The 24,658-nt window shown below is 35.5% G+C and overlaps 2 protein-coding genes across 13 annotated transcripts in view; both read right to left on the reverse strand.

The window, feature by feature from the left end:
• pals2b (protein associated with LIN7 2, MAGUK p55 family member b) overlaps positions 1 to 24,658 on the reverse strand; it is a 349,623-nt gene that overhangs the window by 289,704 nt on the left and 35,261 nt on the right. The window lies entirely within an intron of this gene.
• The window catches only part of rftn1a (raftlin, lipid raft linker 1a), a 96,370-nt gene that overhangs the window by 57,530 nt on the left and 14,182 nt on the right, over positions 1 to 24,658 (reverse strand). For all 12 annotated transcript variants that reach the window (XR_012395027.1, XR_012395028.1, XR_012395026.1 and 9 more), the window contains exon 2: positions 19,014 to 19,157. Coding sequence is in view for 9 of the 12 variants with exons in the window: in XM_073931652.1 (XP_073787753.1) it covers positions 19,014 to 19,155 (142 nt within the window). In the remaining 3 variants the exon portion in view is untranslated. The remainder of the gene's footprint in view (positions 1 to 19,013; positions 19,158 to 24,658) is intronic.

The following is a 24,658-nucleotide window of genomic DNA, read 5'->3' on the forward strand; positions in this document are numbered from 1 at the left end:
ACAATTCTGATCTGGCAAGTTCGGGGGTCTTCTCTGCAAGAGATGCACCACTCAGTGAATAGACTCCACAAAACGCGCCTCGTCGAGGGGGCTCTAGCCTGAGTGATGGTATTAACCACCGCCGTCGGTAGGTTACCTAAGTTTTCCTCACGTCTAACGACCACACATGAAGGTTCCAAAAATCTGAGCGAGGGTGCCAGATAATGCCCTGTCTCTGAGAGAGTAGGTCCTCTCTCAAAGGGATCTGCCAGGGGAGGGCCGTCGGGAGAAGGGAGAGTTCTGATATTTAGGTCTGGTTGGGCCAGAGAGGCGCAACTAGCAAGACCTGCTCCTCGTCCTCCCTGACCTTAAAAAATGTGAACGAAAAATGCTGAATGAAAATTTATGTATTCGTTGAATCACGCACTCAATTAGAGAAAGCAATCCCTGCGGGAACAGACAAAAACCAAGAGCTTTAGTTTTCTGTGATGGAAGTATTCTCATAATTTTGAAAGCATAGAAGAACCGGAAAAGAGGATAGTCTAAATTAACAGTGATTTTACGTATCTAATAAGACGAAAAATACAAAAGTGGCAAACACATTACTTTAAACTTTCATTAATCTGTATACGGCATGAATAGTTCTCCAAAGATAACATGATCCTAAATGTTTATTTAAATTTTTTTTTTTTAAATGTAAGTTATACAGTGTGTTTTTAATCACAGAGCTTCTATATAAAAAAGAAAAAAAACTTGAAAGTTTTGAAAGAGATCAAGTCTAAGCCAGGAAAGAGTGCAAATATAACTCAAAAGTAATGTAACACATTGTTTTACATAAAAAGTTTACAAAGAAATGCAACAAGTTACTCTTTTGTGGAGTGAGTCAATAATGTAATGCATTACTTTGAACTTTCTCGAACACTGGCCATTGATCACAATTGAACAATATTTTCAGATAAATAGGAGACACACAATGTTTACTAGAACATTTACTCCATTCTTTAAATTGAGTGAATGTTATATTTAAATGTATGTGTGAAAGTGAATAAGTGCCCCTAATATGGCTTGAGAAAGGTTCATTTTTTGGACTAAAAAAGATAAAAAAAAAACTCTGTGACTTATATTGTGTCTTATAATATGCATGTATATTTAATGTATATAATTTGCCCAATTACTCTCAAACAAGCCACTACATTTTTTCCCCCCAAATACCTCCTTTGTGTAATGCTAATCTGTGGTGATTGACACATCCTGTTGTGATTGGTCTACTGCATAAATCACATCTCGGAAACTAAATACATTACTGTATTGCAGTTTATCAAGTGTTGAAGATATTATAAAGTGTATAAACAGACAGCATGAAGTTGTTGTTGGATGAGTTCTTTCAAAAACAACTGGTGCCTCATGTACAAAGAATTGCATTGAATTAATACTATATCATTGCGTACAGACAAAGCTGTAATTGTGCGTACGCAGTAAAAATTCAGATGTATGAATTACTGCGAACGCAGAATCCCACAGATAATCTCTTTGTACATCCGAATTAACAGGAAATTAAGCGCAACGTGCATAAGCGCAAAACCTCTCCTTGCCTCCTCCCCCATATAAATATGCTAATGACTCCACTTTGGAAAAAACAAACAAAAAGCAATGGCAAAAGCACGCAAGAAGAGAAACTTCACAGAATGTAAAGTGGAGGTGCTCCTATGGGACGTAGACTGGAGAAAAACTGTGTTATTTGCAAGTTTGTCCACTGGAATTAATTACAAAAAAAAAAATAGAGTGGGGGAGTTTAGCTGACACGGTTAACGCAGTGGGGTCTGAACATCGCACTGTGAGGGAATTAAAAAAGAAATGGTGCGAGGTGCAGGTTAAGAGGAAAACAGCAGTGCACCGTCAAAGTGTGGAACGAACAGGAGGGGGAACAGGGATGCTGAACTAACACCCTTTGAGGAGAGAGTTGCCTCAATTGTGGGCGACACTTTATTGTCTGGAGTAGTATCCGTGTCTGTGGGAGACACAGATGTATTAGAGTAACGCTTTGTTAGGGCGGTATAGCAGCACCCCTTTGCTCTTATTAAGGCAGCACCACCAGCATTTCAGTTGCCCATTCGCCCGCTCTACAACTGACCTAGTTAGAGAACGGGCATCATTGTATCTGTGTTCTTGATCAGTTTGTGGGTTATTGAGGGGGGTTAACACCACGTCTTTAATGGATAACTGCAGTCTCCTGATATGCAGTTAAACAATTGCTCAATAAAATAAAAAAATAAAAAACACAGCTAAAATAATATCTTTAAATACATAACTCACCAAGAAGCCACCCATCACGCATCCTGCCACCTATTGCCTCAAAAAGTCGTCAATGGGAATAAAACAAATACACAAGAAATACATGTACTGTATGCCAGACATAAAATTGGCGCAGACCAACACACATTCTCACGTTAATTTCATTATTAGTAAATCCAAACTTGAGTATAAAACCTGGCTTATGCAAAGTTTTTGTGCATACGCAACATTGATACATAATTCCCGTTGGCCTCCCAATACGAATTTTTTTTTTCACTAAAAAAACACGCCTCAGCCTTATTACAAATAGTCTAATATTTTGCACTGGGTATGTTTTGTTGTAAGTTTCAAATAACAAACCCACAGGAGGACACAAAATTCAGATTTTTTTTAACTCAAGCGATTTGCGTGTTAATCGTGTCAAACGCCTGAAACGCTCAATTCTCGCCAACTCATTCGCCACAAGATATCTGATCACGTCTTTGGATTTACTTATCATGTAAATCACGTGCGCTTAAAGCTTCATTCATGTACTATTAGACCAGAGAACCAGTTCCCTAAACTCAACAATTGCATTTTTCAGAAGCAATGAGAAAAGTACACGGCAACCACATGGTTTTACCTTGATTTTACATTATTTTTAATTCTTTTGTTGAACTTTGCTTCAGACTCAAACACAAGCTCTCTGGATCACAAGTAAAACATCATACAAATGCAAATTGAACATGTGGAAAAAAGTTGTTCATATGGAGATAAACAGGTGAGGTAAACATATATAAACAATAATTATTCTTAAGGTCTATTATTTGTGATATTTGTGGGATTTATACTATACTGTGATATACTACATACAGTATATGTGGGATGTAAATATGCAGGTAGAAACCTGTTTTCCACCCTATGCGATGCCCATGACTGTAAGAAAAAGAAAGCAGTGTAGACAAAGTTAAAAAGCATGATGCTTGTCAGTGTGTCAATCCAGTCTGAAGCAAGGCGCAACTCATAGCAATGTGCTTTGGCATGGATATCTTGTCTCAGTTCATTCCAGATAAACAGCAACTGTAACCATATTATGGAAACTTGAATGCACACATAAAGCAGTAAAACATAGGTCTTTGTTTCTCATGTGTCATGCATGCTAGAGTGACCAGCCATCTTATTTTTCCCAGTCCTGTATTTCATCTCTATTTTAAGTGTCTTAACTGAATTTCACTTTTTCTAAAAATTCTTAATTGCTGAGCACTAGTAGTAGTATTTGAAAGTGCGAAAGTGGCCTAATCAATTATGCCATGGTGTATTTTAAAGAACAAAATTACCATCTAATCACATTTCCATATCAATCAAGACGTATTTAGTGAAGGCAGGAGCTGAGTCATTTGGCATCAGGCCAGTTCTAGTGTCAGTGAGAGAGAGCATGGAGAAAAAGATTTACTATAGTTAAAGTAAGGTGTTGTTGAAAAAAACCCTACAACTTCATGGAAATGAATTGCGTCTCAAGTAATTACTAAATCAGTGTCACAATAACAAAACCATAAGTCACGTAACACATTACATTTGCCTCAGGAAAACCACTCAGTAGATAACAGGAGAGAAATTATATATATATATATATATATATATATATATATATATATATATATATATATATATATATATATATATATATATATATATATATATACAGTGCTCAGCATATACAAGTATACCCCTTACAAATCTATCTTTTAAATTCATATTTTTAATAGGAAGCTATACAATATTATATTTGTGCATATACATTAGATTAGTCAGTACTGAAGCCAAACCCGGAGCTTATCTAACTAAATAACTTACGATAACGGTCCAAAAACTAGAAAACCCAAACTTATATGTTCTAGAAAAATGTTAAATACAAAAAATACAAAGAGGAAAAATCAAGAGAAGCAACATTTTTTTTTTATTTACAATTTTGTAGGTTGTTTTTTTTTCAATATTTTGCTCAAATTTCTTTGTATTATCTTTCAATTTCCAAATATGTTTGCTGACTAAAATATTATTTTAATTAATGTGTTTAATAAATCTGTTTTGTTTATATGCACCAAAATACACTGAATATATTCACTGAGAAATAGATAAAAATATTCATTTTCAAAATGGGTTGTACTCAGTTATGCTGAGCACTGTATATATAAACAGGCCAAATAAAGCAAATGGCCCACCGACTGGCATGAAATAAAGGCCTCTGACATAAAATAACGGCAGTGATAATGATCCTTGAGATTCCTAAATTCCTGATGGACAAATTGAAATTTGTCCCAAAATATTTACCCACTAGTATGTAGTGTATGGTAACAACCATGCAACAAAAAAAGCATTTGGGCTTTATATAGTGTACAGTTGAAATCAGAACTATTAAACCTCCTGAATTATTAGCCCCCCTGTTAATTTTTTTTAACCTAATTTCTGTTTAACGGAGAGAACTTTTCAAAACATTTCTAAACATAGTTTTAATAACTAATTTCTAATGGGTTATTAATTTTATCTTTGTAATGATGACAGTAAATAATATTTTACTAGATATTTTTCAAGACACTTCTATACAGGCTAAAGTTCAAGGCTTAACTAGGTTAATTAGGTTAACTAGACAAATTAGGGTAATTAGGCAAGTTATTACATAGCGATTGTAGACTATCAAAACAAAAAATATATATAGCTTAATGATTGTTAATAATTTTTGCAACAAACTTATACTTAAAACTTAAAATTATAAACTTAATGAAAAATAATTAACTTAAAATTATAACAACAAACGTTGTTGATAATTTTGACCTTAAATGGTTTTTAAAAAGTTAAAAGCTGGTTTTATTCTAGCCGAAATAAAACAAATAAGACTTTCTCCAGAAGAAAAAATGTTATCAGACATACCGTGAAAATTTCATTGCTCTGTTAAACATCAATTGGGAAATATTAAAACAAAAAAAACACAAAGGGGTTTTAATAATTCTGATTTCAACTGTACATATCAGTAAAATAAACTTTTATAAACCTTATGTATCATAAAATGAATAAAAAAAGGTATTATGTTAATACAATGCATTTTTAAACATTTCAACCGGAGCATATCATCTCATAATGTGTATTATTTATAACAAGTATGAACCGCCAACTTATCCAGCATATGTTTGTAGCAGCGGCTACCCTTCCAGCTGCAACCCAACACTGGGAAACACCCATCCACTGTTGCATTCACACACATACACTATGGCCAATTTTGCTTATTCAATTTACCTTTATCGCATGTCTTTGGACTGTGCTCCGGAGCACCTGGAGAAAACCCACACGAACATGGGGAGAACATGCACACAGAACTCCACACAGAAATGCCAACTGACCCAGCCAGGGCTCGAATCAGCGACCTTTTTGCTGTGAGGCGATCAAGCTACCCACTGCGCCACAGTGATGGCGTGTATTAATTATGTTACATATTATCTTTTTAAAATCAATTATCGAATGTAACAAGAAAATAAATAGCTGGTTTACTGGCCAGAATTATCCTCTATGCATTCTTTGCCCAATCAGCATTCAGGACTAGATTTATCTATTTTTTTTTCATGAATAACATTTAGGCATCAATTATTCAAACAAAGTTATTCATCGTGTTTTAAATGCCACAGTAATTTGATTTCATTCAACCAGACCTCTGAGTGATACTTTGAACTAAACATGTTAGTAGCAAATCTATTAGATAGCCGTCCTTTCTCCTGCTGTGCTGACCTATCCCAACTGCTCTCTAAATATTGATATGACATAAATATTAAAGTAAGTGTTTATATGATTCATAAGTATAAGGGAATCTTGCTGCTTATGACTGTGAGGATGGGTCCCGGGGGGGTCTTATTTTATTTTGCAATAACACGACAGCGAGCAGAATTGCATTATTTATATACACCAATTTCAATTAAAATGAGATTTTGCCTATAAATACAGTTCTGTGTCACTAAGACGACTGATTCCCTCACTTATGCGCAGACACACAAGCACACAAGCACGCACACACACACACACACACACACACACACACACACACACACACACACACACATACACACACACACACACACATACACATACACACACACACACACACACACAAACACACACGCTCGCGCTTGCGTGCGTGCGCACACACACACAGATAAATCCTAGATTTCAGTACAGTGCTCTCCCATCTCCAAGATCAGATAATCCTTAAAGGATGCCTAGCTTTTTCTTTCTCTCCCTCTGCTTCTTTCTCTCTGTCTTTGTTATTTCGCCCCTGTCAATCATTCACATTCATTAAGTCACTTATCGTTGCTTTCAATATTGATGCCCTCAAACCAGCAAACAGACAAACAAACAAACAAACATCTCTGCTTCACGCTTGCACTGTCACAGCAGTTTGCAGTCAAACTCTTTTTTTGTGTTTTGCTGTCTCTGTAGGCATCAGTGAATTTTACATATAAATGACCTGGCTGTCTGTCTACCGATAAGCAGCTAAAACAGAAAGCACAAAGTTTGTGTGTGTGTGTGTGTGTGTGTGTGTGTGTGTGTGTGGCTGTATGTCCAGAACCTGAATGATATGAACGATGCCCCTGTTATCACACATTCCCATTTTGGTCAAACTCTAACAAGCAAGTAGTTAATAGTGAGAATTGGTCCCTAAACTAAAGTGAAACAATAATATTACTTGAATGTTCTGTTAAAGCCTCAGCTAACAGAAAATATGTACAATATTACAGAATTTAAGCCCTGTTGGGGTCTTTCACTATAATTCACAGTCGAAATGATGTGGCAGTTTGGATTTGGTGATTAATAAAACAAATGAGTCAATTAAGTCCAAAGTATAATTAAAGTATAACCCTAGACCAGGGGTGCCCAAACGTTTATTTATAAAGTGTCTGCCACTTTGGTCTTGTTAATTCTTGTTTTAATGACAGAATCCAGACACTAGTCCTGTCATGTCTTGTTTGTAGCGCTCAGCTCGAGTTTTCTTGGGTCGAGCACTCATGTCTGTCATTGTGTGTCATTAGTAAGAGCGCCGTCTCGACTGCTTGATGCGGGCGCACAAGGTCTGGGCACGCGCGCTCTTGTCCCAGGGTTTGTGTTTGTTTAGTCTGCAGCCTGATGTTTCATTCTCAGCGTCTCAGTCTAGTTGGTTTCGGTTTCGGTAGGCGCTGGGATGAAATAATCACATTGCATGTATGAGTGCACGGTGAGTTTTTATTTATCGTGTACTCGTGTCTTGCGTTCAGTCTTCTGTTGGTGTTGTGTTTAGCACATGGTACATGTTCATGTATCACATGCTTTAAGCTGCGGTCACACTAGAGTTTGACCTTGTGAAATTCTGTAGTACAGCGCTGCAAAAAGGGGCGGGATTAAACAAAATGATTCAACATTTAAAGAAGCCAATGATTGGTCCATATTTAAAATTTTGGTCCAGAGAGGCCCTGTTTTGATCCTCGACTGGTCTCACGCAGTCAAGTGATGTGATTTCATAGATCAGAGTTTACCAAGCTTGAACTTTGCAAACTGCGAAAGTTGTTGCACGAGCTTACGTTTCTTATCTGACACATTCGTGTGCATATAAATGTAAGTCTATGGGGAGAAAAGTCTAGTGTGACCGCAGCTTTAGTGTTTTATTAGAACCGGTGGTTAATGAATTCACTTATTGGCTGTGTGTTTTTGTCTCGTTTCCTGCACTAATGTCTGCCATCCTGCCCAGTCATGTTTGTTTGTGTGTTTTAACTTGATTGAGGGTAAAATGTGGGAAGGTAAATACATCAAGCTATATTACAAAGTTTCCATAAATAATTGGTAACACTTTACAATAAGGTTCATTAGTTAATGCCTTTACTAACATGAACTAATCATGAACAACACTTGTACAGCATTTATTAATCATATTTGAACATTTACTAATGCATTATTAACATTCAAGTCCATGCTTGTTAACATTAGTTAATGCAATACTTTAAGCATATTAACTAATCCCTTGTATATATTTTTTACATTTTATAATGAACTTATTATAATAAAATATGATATTACTATTATAATCCTATTTATAAGATTATGGAGTTTAATGGCGAATACACTAGTCAAGCTGCACCTGCTTTTACCTTGATTTACTGAGAACTTCAGAATTGTGCTTTGTCCACTGAGCAACAGTATGTTTATTAAAAAAAGAATAATATACAATAATTATTAAACATTTAATTAAAGTTTCTTTTGTAGCTTAAAAATAAAACTAACAAAAGAAAGGTTAAGTAAAATTAGAAATGACAATGTGTATTAAAAGCATTAACTCCAACCCTCCCCAAAATTCTCCCTCTCTTCTCAGTTAGGATGGCAGGCCAAATCTAACATTGCAATGGGCTAACTTTGGCTCGTGGGCCCTAATTTGGGCATCTCTGCCTTAAACCTAACCATTAACACTAATTTGCAACACAGGCTTATTAAAAATACATGCTTCACCCTACATTTCTCTGAAACAACCAAAGCTTTCTTCAAAATACATTTGATTGCTGTATAAGTAAAAATGGACACTATGGAGCAGTATGACAAGAACAACTTTTGTTCTTTTGTATGCTAATGATAGTTACAAGAACATATTATCAATGAATAAAAGGTTATTTTACCAAGTAAAGTGTTGTACTTTGTAATGCATAAAAGAGATAATAAAATTCAAATTAAAACTACTGGACCACAGTTCACCTTTCTCTTACATTTGCTTTTAAAACACTATTGGTTATGTTTAGTTAAGGGTTCAGGTCAGTAGTTCACTGGTTTAGGTGAAGCCCTGCTCTCTCATGGACTTTTTAGATTTGCAAATATATGGATACAAACTTGTAGTGAATTGAGTCTGAAACAGCAACAAAATGTAGCCGGAGCAAAGTATTTTATGTTTTGCATAAATCTAGGCTGAGGCATTCCAGCGAACCTGAGATTGATGGCGACCATAGGATGTCACAACAAAATAAAAACTGTCAAAATTAAGGGGGTTTCACTCCTTGTTATATTTGTAACATAATAAGCAGTAACATTGTTAAATGTTGCAGTTTCCACTTGGCTCAGTTTCACAATTGTACCATCTGTATTCACTATGTAAGGTGTATCCCATTAGCGTATCTAACAATAGTTGAGAATTGATCACAAAGCTGTGACATAACTTTTAATTGTGTTCAGACTGCAGTGCTATTGGTAATTGGGTGACAATTGAATGGTAATCCCACACGGAAAATGGTTTATTGTAGCCAAAAGCTTGGAGTTCAATTCACATTGAATCAATCCAATGTCAAAATTTTGATGTCAATTTGATTGGCGTTTTTAAACCAGTTCTTTGACATCAATTTGATGTCTTTTCAACACCAATTGCCCAATGGGCTGTGCTTGGACCTTAATGATTGCCGCTTGAGGCTATATTTAAATATGAATTAGGCCCTAAATCAAAAGCGTTGTTTATTATGAGTGCCAGCCTGAAACTCTTTTAACCATGACTTTTTCATTAAAGTCAGGTCTTGTGTACCTTATTGCTTTTCTTAAATGGTTACCACAAAATATAAATATTAAAGTAATATTAAAAAAGTTTTTTTCAGTTTATTTTTCAGCACAATATATTTACTTACACACATAAATCTGCTTATTTCTCACCATTAGAAAATGCAAATTTTAAGTAAATTTTAAGTAAAAGTTTTTTAAAACATGTCTATAATGCCTAATGCTTATAGGTGCCGTTTAATATTACTAGAAAATACATAGCATATGTGAAACTAAATACAGTACTATATTTCTTGGGCACTTCAGAAATTGTGTGCTTCAACACAAACACAAGTACAAAGAACATGGTGATACACAGAGCTCTTGGGTATCATGAATAAAACAGCTGTTGACCAATCAACTTCAAAGAATGGAACTAAGAGTGAGCCCAATGCAGGAATTATTAAAGTAATGCAGTAAACACACTTCTTTATTCTTAACCATAACTCTAGGTAATAACAACATACATTCCATATTATCCAACTTGTAGTGCACGCAAGCTTGTTGGAGGTGGTTTCTGGTCTCTTGATCAGAAGCGGCCTCTAAATTGGAAATATTCAGGAGAGTATATTAAATGATCTGATGGTTATTCTGAGCTGAATCTTAACAGACACACTGTAGAGACACCAAAGACTCATCTTACAGCTTGTAAAATGAGTAAAATCTGAGTCCTTAAATAAATTGAACTAGGGGTGGAAACATGCCAACAATTTGGATTCTAGATTTTCTACAACAAAACTACAAATTCAAAATACAAAATAGAAATTATTGTAATGTTAATTTATTAATGTGCAATGGCAGACACACAAAAATAGTAATACTTTAGTATAGGGATCAATTCTTGCTTTTAACTAGTCTCAAAGTCTGAATCATGAAAGTCTAACTACTGTGTGCAATGCACTGTCTCACAGCTTGACCGAATAATTCAGAAGCTGCTCTTCTCATATAGTGTAAGAAAACTCAGTTTCATGAATAATAATTAGACACTGATGTGTCATCATAGTACTTGCAGTCCTATGCTACATCACCATAAATAAGACCTCCCCATGTAGATTTTAAACTTTAAATTCAAATCAAAATAGCGGACCCATTTATTCCCAATTAAATCCAAACAGATCTCAGGAAAGTTTGTCCAGGGTTTCATAAACTTTTAATAAGTATAAGAGCAAAATAGAAGTTTATTGTGCTAAAGGTCATAATAGAGAGTTTGCTAAGAGAAAGAATTGTGCCTTGTGTAATCCCAAAACACATTTCATAAATCATTCTAAAAATGAATGATCAAGTATAAATGTTTTCTAAATTTATTAGAGACAAAAAAAAAAGTAGGAGCAACTGAAATCGCAAGTATCACACTTGTGTCATGATTTGTGTTATTATTTGTGATTCTTTCTGTCATTGGATGAGAATTTGTATTTAGAAAGCATCATATTTGCTGTAAGTGACCAAAAAAGGCCTCATGTGGAGATGTTTAAGTGTGTTTATGCAAAATTGTACAGGCAACTGCTCATAAAATATTTAAAAATCATGAAAGTTTGAATGTGGTGAAGATTAAATTCATGTGCGTACACATATGTGAATTATTATTATTATTATTTTAATTAATCCATGGAAATTTTAGTGAATGAGGGAATCCACTGTTCATTAATGGTTCATGATAACTACATGCACTAAAGATATACAATCTTATGACAAACACTAACCATAAAGTATTCTATAGAAAGACTTTCCATTGACTTCAATTGTTATTGTTTTAAGTTCATGATATTTTCTGTGCCCTAACATGTTATTGTTTATTCTAATATTTTCTTCATGGAGAACACTTTCCGATGCAAACAATAAACCCAGGCTTAAGGGTTCTTAACTTCATGCACACACAAATATACATAAGTAGTGATACGGTCATGTCTTTGTAATTATGCTCAGTAATGGTCCATATACTCCTATGCTTTCAAGTCATTAAAATGAGCAGGTCTGTTCTTCCGCTTCAATCTGTGTCTTATATTGTCTCATCTCATCTCATATCCTCTTTCTCTGAATTCAGCAGGATCCATTATTGCCTCTCTCCAAGCACACTAACAAAAGCGGCATTAGTATATTTAGAAACATAAGCCCTCAAAGAATATACACTGTTTGGTTGCTCTCATGCTCTATTACTCTCTCTCTCTCTCTCTCTCTCTCTCTCTCATCTAATCTCACACTTTTTTCTCTTCTCAGTATGAAGCTTTACACTTTATTATCTGAAAGTGGGTTTTCTTCATTTGCGTATGCATCTCAACATGAGTGTTGCTTTGAATTTTGAAAAACAGCAATCATTTTTATGTTGTCACAGTGTCACCCTGTATATTAATGCCTTGATGCAAAAATTTTTATATCATAAAGTTAAAGAAAAATCCTTATTTTTTTGCCCCTACAAAACCAGTGAAAAAATCTTTAATAAAAATGTTTAATATTCTTAAATATTACATATTAATGTTTGTCTAATTTTAATTAATGATGCCACAAAATGGAAAACTAATACAGTATTCAACATTTAAAGTGGATTAAAATCTTTTATAATAGTTCGCCTAAAACTATTGAACAACATTTATTCATGTCTTAGGACCATTTTGAAAAACATTTTTTATCCACTTCAAGTGTTGACCAGTCTACCGGCCCAGATTGTCTAATTGGGAGGGCCGGGAGTATTCCCGGGTGGCTGGTCCATTTTTTGGCCACAAGGGCTGGTGTCCCTAGCTGCCTGCACTCTGAGCAGTCACACTTTTTTTATTCACTTATTTATTTGACCTGATGCAGTGGCGCAGTACGTAGTGTTGTCGCCTCACAGCAAGAAGGTCACTGGTTCGAGCCTTGGCTGGGTCAGATGGCGTTTCTGTGTGGAGTTTGCATGTTCTCCCTGCGTTCGCGGGGGTTTCCTCCGGGTGCTCCGGTTTCCCCCACAGTCCAAAGACATGCGGTACAGGTGAATTATGTAGGCTAAATTGTCCGTAGTGTATGTGTGAATGAATGTGTGTATGGATGTTTCCCAAAGATGGGTTGCGGCTGGAAGGACATTCGCTGCGTAAAAACTTGCTAGATAAGTTGGCGGTTCATTCCGCTGTGGGGACCCCAGATTAATAAACAGACTAAGCCAAAAAGAAAATGAATGATGAATGAATTTATTTGACCATAGCCTAAATCTTTTTATTCATTATTTTATCGCAGCTCAACTCTTTTTATTAATTTTTGCGAAGCCCCATAAGCAGAATGCAGCCTGCAGGTTAATGATGTCCAACAAAGAAATCTGTGAAGTCTGTTTCTTGTCAGATGTTGACTTTTAATCCTTACTCATACATACATAAACAAATTAAAATAAAGTAAACAAAATATAATCTCAAATTTCAACCATCACGGATGCGGTAAAGTAAAATGTGTAACTCTGCTGTCTTCTAAAGAACACACTGCCGTCAGATTTGACAGTCGCAGTTCTTAAAGAGCCCACACACAATTTTTAACATGCTACATATCCTCAATGCAAAATGCACAGAATATCCATCTGAACAACACATATGAAAATTCTAAGTTCTCAAATGCAAACAATTCAAAACTGAAATGCACCATATATCATTAGTTATTAAATGCAAACAAATAGTACTCGTGAACTAATCTAGTAGTGAATTAAAGTGGGTTGGTCTAATACTTGAAACTCCAGGGCTGAACAGGAGTCCCACTCCGGTTCTGCCAGTGTGTATATATATATATATATATATATATATATATATATATATATATATATATATATATATATATATATATATATATACTGTATATAGGCATACTTGATACCAAGAGTTCAGTACATGGAAATGCCACTGCTAAAGACCACTGAAAAAACAGGTGAATCATAACATAGCACTGATTGTAACCTGATTACCCTTGGGATCGTTATTATGTAGGTTATGTCAAAATCCATTTAAGGGTATTCTATTGTCTTTGGGGTAATTCCTACTATACTGACATTACATCTAACCAGCGCAAGTAGTAAGTAGTTATTTTGCCTACCTCTTGACTGTTGAAGCCATTTCTGTCTAAATCGAACATTAAGATAAGAACATTAACAATAATTTAGCCTGTGTCACAATCAAACACAAAATGCTACTACAATAAAGTTGACCTTAGCTAACTAGCAAACATCAGCAATCTAGCATAGATAAGTAAATAACTAAACTTCATCGCGGTTTTGTCATATATATTAAATCTAAACTAAAAGAACACAAAGAAACTAAGATATACTTATTAGATAGAACAAGACAGAACAGATTGAGCATGAGTTAAAAAGCCCCTATAAGTAAAGTTTATTTATAAACTAAGTTCTAGAGAATCATGTGCTTATGATTGGCCACAGCTGGTCCTGCATTAGCTAACACATGATGCACCAATCAGATAATTCCAAAGTCACCATAAATAACCAGAGTTTACCTCAGTTATCTTCATCTTGAAGAATACCCCTTCCACCCCTACTCCTCTTCCCCTTTGCTAGATAGAGTGGCACGGTGGCCTAGTGGTAAGCACTGTTGCCTCACAGCAAAAATGTCACTGGGTTAAGTCTTTATCAGGCTAGTTGACATTTCTGTATGAAGTTTACATGTTCTCCCCCATCCATAGACATGCAACTGACCAAACACAATTGGGACCATAGAGGAGCTCTTAGTCAGCAGTATATCTCTCCATAGCAATCCCTAATTTGTCTTTAGCCATAATTAAGCAGGGGAGTTCTCCAGATCTACCTGAGCTCAAACTCCCCTCTCACTCAGGCTTGATGAGATTTTTAAAAGAAAGAGTAGACTCAGAGTCAAAAAAATGATTCATCTTGTGTTCAGATCTTTTGCCTGCTAGTATTGAAGTTGATACGAGACATTGCCAAACATATGAAGTGCTGGATCCGATAAAACACGAACGTGCCATTCCCTTTAAACATAAGGGGAGAGCGGGGGATCATGGGATTGATCATTACGCCAAGATTACAATCACTGAGAGATGGCCAGATATGCATGCTGTGGGAAAAAAGGGTTAAAGTCTTTTTTCAGTGTTTGTTTGTCATTTTCCTGATGATTGATACAATAACCTACCCTGCAACGCAGCATTCGCCCGCCGAAGGAAACACTATTAATGTATGGAGCATTGTCAGTAACTGTTACACAGTTTGTATGGACCAGTTTCTTCTTCCTCCAGATCCTGTAAGTGTTTCTTCTTTCAACACAACATGTAAGTGTGATTAAAATAGTTGCCTTATTTTCTGTAGTTTGCAAAATATGTGTTTAATTGTGTGTTGTGACGTGTAATCGATTCGCCCGGCTTGTAATCACTTATCTATTATATATTAGTGCTTGTAATATATCTCTCAGGTTAAATCTTTATGAGACTGTTCAGAAACCATGTTGAAAACGCAACACATGCTTTTTCCTTTACTGATTTAAATGCGTTTCTGTGCTTGATTCCCTGTCGTTTGTCATTGCTATGGCTACCAGTGTTGGGGGTAACACATTACAAGTAAAATATTACTTTTCTAAGAAAAAAGTAAAAGTGTTGCATTACTTTAAAAAAAAAAATCTGTTTTTATGGCATGTATAGCATCAGTAAGTTCTTACCAGGTAACATTATTCTAATTTCTTTTAAAGGTAAATTAAGGTGTAGGTTATAAAGTGTGTTGTTTAATGCAGAGCTCCTTTATTTAAAAAAAAAGAAAAATATCAAGCATGTTCTGAAAGAGATCAAACCTCAGGCAGGTATGAAAAAGTAACTCAAAATTAACTCAACAGTTACCTATTTAAATTATTTTCATAAAAAGTGACTAAGTAATGCAACTAGCTACTTTTTTGAGGAGTAACTCAATATTGTAATGCATTACTTTCAAAAGTTAATTTCTCCAACACTTATGGCCACCATTGCCCATTCCAACGCACGCATGGCGTGATACATTTTCAAAATAGTTCAACTTTTGCCACTGTGTGACTTAACACTGAATGTGTTTTGTTGGTATTACATGGGAATATGGTTAATAATAGAGCAATGTGCTGGTGTTTATCTGCATTGCTTTAATGTATCTCCAAATTGGGCTCACTCTATACTCTAAACTCTGGCAATTTCATAACCGTGGAGGGTGTTTCTCTCCGTCTCGTGCTAAACCCAGTTGACAACAAACTTGGGCATTGGACCAATCAGCACAGATTAGCATCAGGCAAAAGAGGGGTTTAAAAACAAATGAATCTTTGAACAAATCATATGGGAGTCATTGGGATAATTAGGCAAAAATAAATGCATATTATAAGTGTTTAATTAAAGTTTGTATTATAAGTACAATGAAAGTGTTTTTTGACCCTACATGCATATCAGGCTGTTGTTGGAGACCCCCGTAATCAAAATATGACCTTATGTAAATGCATGCATAAAAGGGGCTCTTTAATGCTGAGTAAACTTTAATTCTAGGGTGAACTTTTCTGTTGAAAAAAAAAACACACAAATGTGACATCATATTGTAACCACTGCATATCAATTTTGCCTGCTCTACTTTAATTCTAGTAAAACCCTGGTTTAGAATGATTATTAAAACTTTACAGTTATTGTTTTTTGTATGAACAATTAATTAAATTAATAGTCCATTAATTTTAGCATGACATCCACAAATGGTCTTTTAAAAGGATACCAGTAGGGCTAGTAAAAAAAGATCACAATATCATGTTTCTTATCAATTGATATCAATAAATATTGATAATTATTGAATATTTTTATCAATACATTTAGGGATATTAGGATTTTTTATTATTTTATTTAACCACTTTATTTTATTTACCAACATTACTAAGACAAATAGTTTTAATAGTCTAAAAAAGCAAAAAAAAAATATATATATATATATATATCTTTATAACAAAATAAGTAATTAAAATAAGTGTTAAAGAGACTCTTAAACTTAATAAATAAAATGTTACAAAGTGTTTGCAATGATAAAGGTTGATCAACATCTGTAATGTGCGAGTAATAATGATACATTAAACCTCAAACTCTGTAAACAAAACAAATTATGATAACCAAATCTGAGCTTTAAAGTAAAAACCAACCATCATTATTAAAATACATACTGCAACATTACTAATTGTGAAGTTGAATGACTACATTATCCCCTATGCTAAAAACTCTGGCTGAGATGCAAAAGAAAAGAAACCAAAAAGCCATTTTGGCGACATCCTTGCATCCTATTTTTATTTTCAATCTCCTCACTGCTGCTATACGGTACTCATTTGCCTCGTTTCCACTGACTGGTACAGAACGGTACGGTTCGGGTCGATACGGGTCACCTTTATCAGGCTAGCGTTTCCACCATAAAGGGTACCCTTTTGGTGGGCGTGGTGTATGACAAAGTTTAAGTCGACGTCATGCTCGCTCGAATTAATGTCTACTACAGTAAAGCTGTACAGGTCGTTCTCATATCATAATGAGCAGCACAAAACAGATGCTTTATACTCATAAATACTTGTGTATAAATGTTTATTGCTAACTTTTCTATGAACATGAGTTGATTATAACTGCAGATCAATGACAGTGCGAAATAGGCTACTGTAACGTCTGTAATTATATAAAATAAATACATAAATGCAACATATATGAACACATACAGCCCCTTACAGTCTCCGCTATATTATTCATTACAAAAAAATTACAAACATCATACATTTAGTACTTATTTGAGATCAAAAACACACGCAATATAGCCCACAGTCAGCACAAACCTCTCATCTGTGTCTGTAATTTTCAGCAGCACATGTAAGCTCTGTTAGAGAGTAATTTTGTCATTCCCAGTTCATAATAGTCCAAAATACGAAGATAAACATGGCAGTTTGTTCATGATTCAGGTTGCTAAAACAATTTTGCTCCTGTGTTTTGACGGCTTCTCTTTTTTTCAGCTTTTCACTCTCGCTTCACTTTCGCGCTTGTCCTTTTTTCTGAATGGATCAGATGACAGAGACACTTCAATAACACTCTGTTTTTATCAACAGCTCAAGAAGTTCGTTATATCAAATATAGAAGCGATCGCGAGCTCCCGGAAAAAAGCAAATAACGCTTGCACTTTTAGACGGGCTCGTAAAACAACAACAGGACATGGCAGATTTTTCTTCTTGGCTTTGTGTCTGTTCACAGAGACGACAGCAAGTTTTGTTTGAGCTCGGGTCATCCATGGCTGGTTATTATGCAAATAGTATTTCCATGTAATGTTTGGGATTTGTATTTTAAAAAAACATGGTGGTTCCTTTGTTTACGTTCTAGCTCCACGAGCTCGTGACGTATCTCTGTAACCAATCAGCGTTCAGCTGCACGTGTAGCTCCACCTTTCGGTACTCTTTCTCCCGTTTGGGACCCTTTCGAAAGGGTGCCGAAAAAGTGGTACGGTACAGTTTGGTTCGGTACGCTTTTGACAGTGGAAACGGCCATAAAAGCGTTCCAAACCAAACCGAACCGTACCATACCACTCAGTGGAAACGGGCCAATTTTCACGTGTGTTGTTATTCTGGCCTGAAGTGACAAGCGTGAGCGCGTGGTTTACCATTTTCTATGGCGTGTCTCTTAACTAGCTGACCATCAACTCACAAGACGACTAATAGACAAACCATTGCTGCAGCTCCGATGCGAGTTGATGGAGAAAAGCAAAAAGCACTGCAGTCTTTGAATGTGCTGTGTTTGTATGTGCCGTTACTGAAATGTGTATATTCCATACAAAGTGCGATGCAAATTTGTAAGTTCTACTTGCATGAATTGCGGCAAGTTCAGATGTTTTTTTAACTAGGTGCACCTGGAAAATGTGCGCATGTCACCTGAATTTCACTTACAGTCTAAGCTTATTGGCTTTCTTTCCAAGGCGCGGCCTTAATAAAACTACAGCTCTTTATAATGAAACTTCATACCAAACTTTTTTTTTGTATTGTTATTGACAGTGGAGTTTAGTCAATAAATATAGATACCGATTTTATTACCCAGCCCTAGATACCAGTAAAATAAACAGTAATAGTATAGGTTCAATGGTTACAGGTTTTTAAAAAGGTACATATTTTGTGTTAAAAAAAAAATATATATATATATATATTTTTTTTTAAATTTTGGGCAAACTATGCATTTAAAGAGATAAAGCCTTTGTAGATGCCAAAAATGGGAATGTGTACCTTCCTTCCCTAACAGAAAGTCCAGGAAATGGTACGTGTAGGCCACTCCTGAGTGTGTCTCCACTTGCGCTCTTCTAAGGGTGGAGAAAATCTTTCCCGGAGCTTCATCTGACCCTTTGGGCTTTGGCAACTTACAGCCCATGTCTGCACATGTGGAGAAAAACAAAGACAGTAAGAGAGAGAACGAGATGAATACGGATAATTTGTCTGAAATATTCATGTATTCATAACTGCATTATTGATTTAACTGATTGCCTTGGCAGCAGTCCCTAATTGTCATGCTAATTAAGTCAGACTGACATCGAAATAGAGACTGAGCATGTGCGAAACATGGTAGAGGGCATGCATTTAAACACAACTGCAAACATTCATATGCACGCACGAGTAAGATTCGTCACACAGTAGCATAACATGAAGGCTAATTGGAAAGCTAATCAACCTTCAAGCATCAACCTTTAACACAAACACACGTTCCTTGTGTCAAGCACAATGTACTCTTCAAAATGAACACACTGTCTCCTTGGCTACCAGAAGCAGCAATCAGATAACACTTCATATTTGATCTGTGACTACACAACCAATCAAACAGTGGAATGTGTGGCCGATGAATTAGCGTGTGGCTAATGCTAATGAGCGTCACATCTAGAGCGAGCTAACTTGATGTGACAGCAGAGGCAGGACAGTGGTGCCCGGCCGCCGGCAGAGCTAACACACACCATCAGGTACGGGTGGTTAACTGCCAGCATTTCCATGTCAGCGTTTGATGAGCCAGAACAGGTGAAACCGAGAGGAACCGGACAAGCCCAGTCACCGTGACAACAAGCATTAACTGTGCAATGATGACATGATGGGGAATGAAGGTGGGACAGGGGAGCGACGGGTGACTGCTTTTGTGAATTGAGTGACACTTTGGGTCAGCTGTATATATTAGTCTGAATATGCTCTTTAAAACAGCACTGTGCTTAATCATGGTAGAATGACAGAATCATAATGCCATGTTTTTCTCAAATTCTTCTGACCCTTCATTTACATGAAAATAGCAAATTGGGGGGGCTGAAACTCAAACTTGAAAATGGGTTTTACAGTTTATCATTTATCTATATTACATACAGTTAAAGTCAGAGCTAATACCTCTCCTTTGAATTTTTTAAATATTTACAAAATATTTTTATTTAAAAATATATTTATTTTTAAATATTTAACAAATATTTAACAAAATATTGTTTTATTTTGCTAGAATAAATTTTAAAAAATATATATTAGCCCAGGCGACGTGGAGGCGCAGTAGGTAGTGCTGTCGCCTCCCAGCAAGAAGGTCACTGATTCCAGCCTTGGCTGGGTCAGTTGGCGTTTCTGTGTGGAGTTTGCATGTTCTCCCGTGTTCGCGGAGGTTTTCTCCAGGTTCTCTGGTTTCCCCCACAGTCCAAAGACATGTGGTACAGGTGAATTGGGAAGGCTAAATTGTCTGTAGTGTATGAGAGTGAATGAGTGTGTATGGATGTTTCCCAGAGATGGGTTGCAGCTAGAAGGGCATCTGCTGCGTATAACATATGCTAAATTGGCTGAATAATCCACTATGGTGACCGATGATTAATAAAGGGAGTAAGCCCAAAAGAAAATGAATGAACGAATGTATTAGCCCAATTTTTACTCAAAATTATTAGTCAAAATGTGTTGAAGAAACCTTCTCTGTTAACCAGAAATTGGGGGAACAAAACAGGGGGGGCTAATAATTCTGACTTCAACTGTATATAATGTAATATATCATTTATATACACAGTTTTGTCCAATGAAATTTATACAGTTATGTAGTTTTTCCCTTAAGAAATGTAAAAAAAAAATTAAAATTAAACAATCTTAATGCAAAGTCCTCAAAGTAAAGGCTGCAATAATTGTTTTATTATATAATTTTCAAAGTCTGCGCTCTAAAAGTTTTGTTAACCTTTGTATACCCAAAGTTTGCACTTCATTTAATTGCTACTCTTTTCAATTTTCTGCTGCTGATGCTTGGAATAATCTGCAGCAGATCTTAAACTTTTATTCCACTATCATTCTTTAAAAATCCAGTTAATAGTACAAGATCACTATGCTTGTTTTAAGTTTTTCCTTGGTTTTACAGTATAAGTTATCATCTGCATCTGTGAAATTGTTATTGTGTCCCTGCTGCTTTGTATCTGCTTTTTATGGTTCCTGTTGGCCAGGTTGTCATTGTAAATGACTGGTTCTCAATTGACTTACCTGGTTAAATTCATTCATTAATTTCCTTTTTAGCTTAGTCCTTTTATTAATCAGGGGTTGGCACAGCGGAATGAACCACCAACTTATCCAGCATATGTTTTACGCATCAGATGCATTTCCAGCTGCAACCCAACACTGGGAAACACCCACACACTCTTGCATTCACACACGTACATAGACTACGGCCAATTTACCTTTACTTTTTTTACCCCAAGATTACTTTTCTTACCCCATTGGCACATTATTTTGCTTGTTTTAAAGAAAAAAATACTTAATTAACACTAACTTCATTTGGGCACATTACTTCTTAAAACAAAACAATGTTTTTTACTTGTCTAGAAAATGCTTATGATGTTTGATATTTGACCTAGAAACAAGACAAAACCTCTAGGTAAGAAAAACTTTTTTTGCAGTGTAATCATATAGCTCTTTTTTCAATTTTGAATCATTTGTTGTAAAATCTGTCTATAACCATTAAGAATTTAACTATTATTACTTGTTTTCAAAATCGGGGACCATGAATAGTGTAACTTTCCTTCTGCACGGCACATGCAAATATTAAAATCTGATTGACGAATACGGCTAATTACAGTAACTGTGTATAGTTTGTTAGCTTGTTTTTTATTTGTGATTTTATTGTATTTATTGAATTTTGCATTAAAAAGATAAAGGTTCCACCTACCATGTAGAATATTTACATAAATTAAAAGTTAATCTACAGAGGAAAAAATATCTATAGAAAAACAGAGTGTTTTAAGTTTTAATGCTAGGGTCCCATACCTGGAACTAGGGCCCTCAAATCATTAAGCCCGCCCCTGGTTGTTTTCTTTACAAAGTGCCATTGTCCACTACTGGCCAGGAGATTTTAGTTTGTTACCTGTAGGTAAATTTTTGTCTTATAATGTATTTTCTAATGCTCATTAATTATGTATTTGTATTAAATTATATATATAGAAAGTTTTTATCTAATATGCAGATTTGGTGGCTCAGTGATTTACAATGTCACTTCACAGCAAGAAGTTCACTGGTTCAAGGTCCAACTGGTAACAAACATGCACTGTTTTAAAAATGTTTTAAACTTGTAAAACTCATTCGCATTTGATGATAATTGATGATCACAGTGAGATGAACAGATCTTTTAATCTCAGTTGCTTTGAGCACGTCCTGACTGTCTTGTTGATATGATTATACGCATTACGATGGAGACATGTTCATGCGCGGCTGTCAATCAAAATAGTGGGCAGAGAAACCGTTTCGTTCAGCATAAAAATGGAAGGAAGTAGGAACCTATTTTAATGTCAAGAAATTAAAAAAAAGAGACTTATTGTGTTTCTATCAATCCAATTGTGGACTTACTTTACCTATACAGTTCTGTCCAGCAAGTTTCATAAAGATCATCATACTGTATCTGCCTTTTATTACAAAAATAGCCAATTATAAATAAATAGTCAAGGGTAATACCAAATATTATTTTGTGCATTATTAAATGTTACCAACATAGCCTTGACTTCGACTGAAACACAAAAGGCAGAACATACAAACTACACTGATGTAGAGTTTTAAATCTATGGTGAATCTAAAACTGTTTTTTCGTTTTTTTTTGTTTTGTTATTTTAGGAGCTTTCTCACTTTAAACTACCCTTGAGACACTGGAAATCCTCCTTCTATAACACCATCACACATACAAAACAATTATCTCTCCTTTGTTCTTCTAGAATTGATTTTTGATCTCCTCAGGTGTTATAGTGGTGGGTTATCTTCTCTAGTCACCTACTTCTCTTATCTGTTTAATCTCTGTATTATCTCTTTTATTCCACTAAAATGGTGGACTACAGACATCAAATGAACAACTGAAGTGATTAGAAACAATGCAGAACAAAACTTTTCTTTTAAAGTTATAATTATTCAGAAAAAATTATAAGTCATTCATCTCTAAACAGAGAACGTAATGATCTGAATTGTTACCTCAAACTCTATTGGTCTAAATTGTAAACTACTGTAGGAGTGAATGACAAAGATTTACTAAGACAGTTTCTTTTATTATGAATCCGGCAGCTGGAATATGAATGACTAATTCAGTGGAGATACACAGACCTTCGCACCTGTGCTGAGTGAAGTTAATACTGGCAGTCAAGCATCCGGTTCCACTCAGTTCCCTTCACTAGCCTGACAATCACATCATTACTGACGGTAATCGCTCAGCAACAGACTGTCAGATCATCAGTTTGCTCATAGTAACTGAGAAAACATTTGGAGAGCTATTAGAGCAGAAAAAGAAACCGCAGCTTCTTAATCTCAGCTGAATTGACAATATCATCAAGAGAGACCGACAAACGCAAGCTTCGAAATAAACACAAATGCTGCTATGAGCACATAAGCCTCAGCGAGGGGATATTTGCTCCCTCATCGAGCACAAAAATGACAGCACAGCAATGTGCGTACAATACTTAGCCTTTCCAATTTGTGATACATTCATAATTGGCCAATACAGCCAATTGGTCAATTAAATGTAATTGCAGCAATGTTAAAAGTAATCTTTAGCAAATATGAAAATATTAACCTCACTCTTTTATTGACTGAATAAGGTTTTTTTTATGATTTATTTTTCATTTGAGTTAAAATGGTATAGAATTTAATATCACCATTCATCAAAGCAAAAGTAAAGATCATCGTATCAGTATTGGGTAGATCTGTAATGGTGCATCTCCATATTGCATCTTATAAATTATTGCACAAGACACCTTCAATTTTGTTTTTGTTTCGAATGTAACATGCACCTTTCCGCTTTAAAGGGGTGGTCCAGAGTGTATTTTTAAGGCTTTGTTGTGTTTATAAGATGCATAACAATGTGTGCTTATGCTTCATTTGTAAAAAATAAATCCCATATAATACTCATTTAACATGAAAACGACTATCATATTTCCTAGTTCCTTGAAAAGGCCACTCTCAAGGCTCTGATTGGTCAACAAACATAATGTGCTGTAATTCGTGTATTGGCTACACACCACCAGGTAAAGCGTCACACCACAAGCGTGCACTGTGTAAATACTGTCAGTCAGAGTAGCTGTTAGCCGTATCAGTTTGTGGCTCAATCAGACAGACAATAGCTATGTTTCCATCCAAAAATGCCAATGAACTTTATGCGCAAAACTGGATTATCGCATAAAAGACGTGCGAATAAAGCAGCATTTCCATCCAACGAGTCAAAGAGAACAAAATCGTCACTTCCTTCTTAACTAGCGCCAAATATCAACAGTAAAAACTGAATTTGCTGCAGTAGAAGCAGCATCAATCTTTTTCTCATCTAATAAATAACTTGCGCCTCAGAAGGCAATCCTGACATTAGGTGAATGAGCATTGGCGTTTGAAGGTGTCAGACGTGGAGCACAGACACTCTTGATTCTGAA

The sequence above is a fragment of the Danio rerio genome, chromosome 19, assembly GCF_049306965.1.
Source record: "Danio rerio strain Tuebingen ecotype United States chromosome 19, GRCz12tu, whole genome shotgun sequence".
In the NCBI taxonomy this organism is placed as follows: Eukaryota; Metazoa; Chordata; class Actinopteri; order Cypriniformes; family Danionidae; genus Danio; species Danio rerio.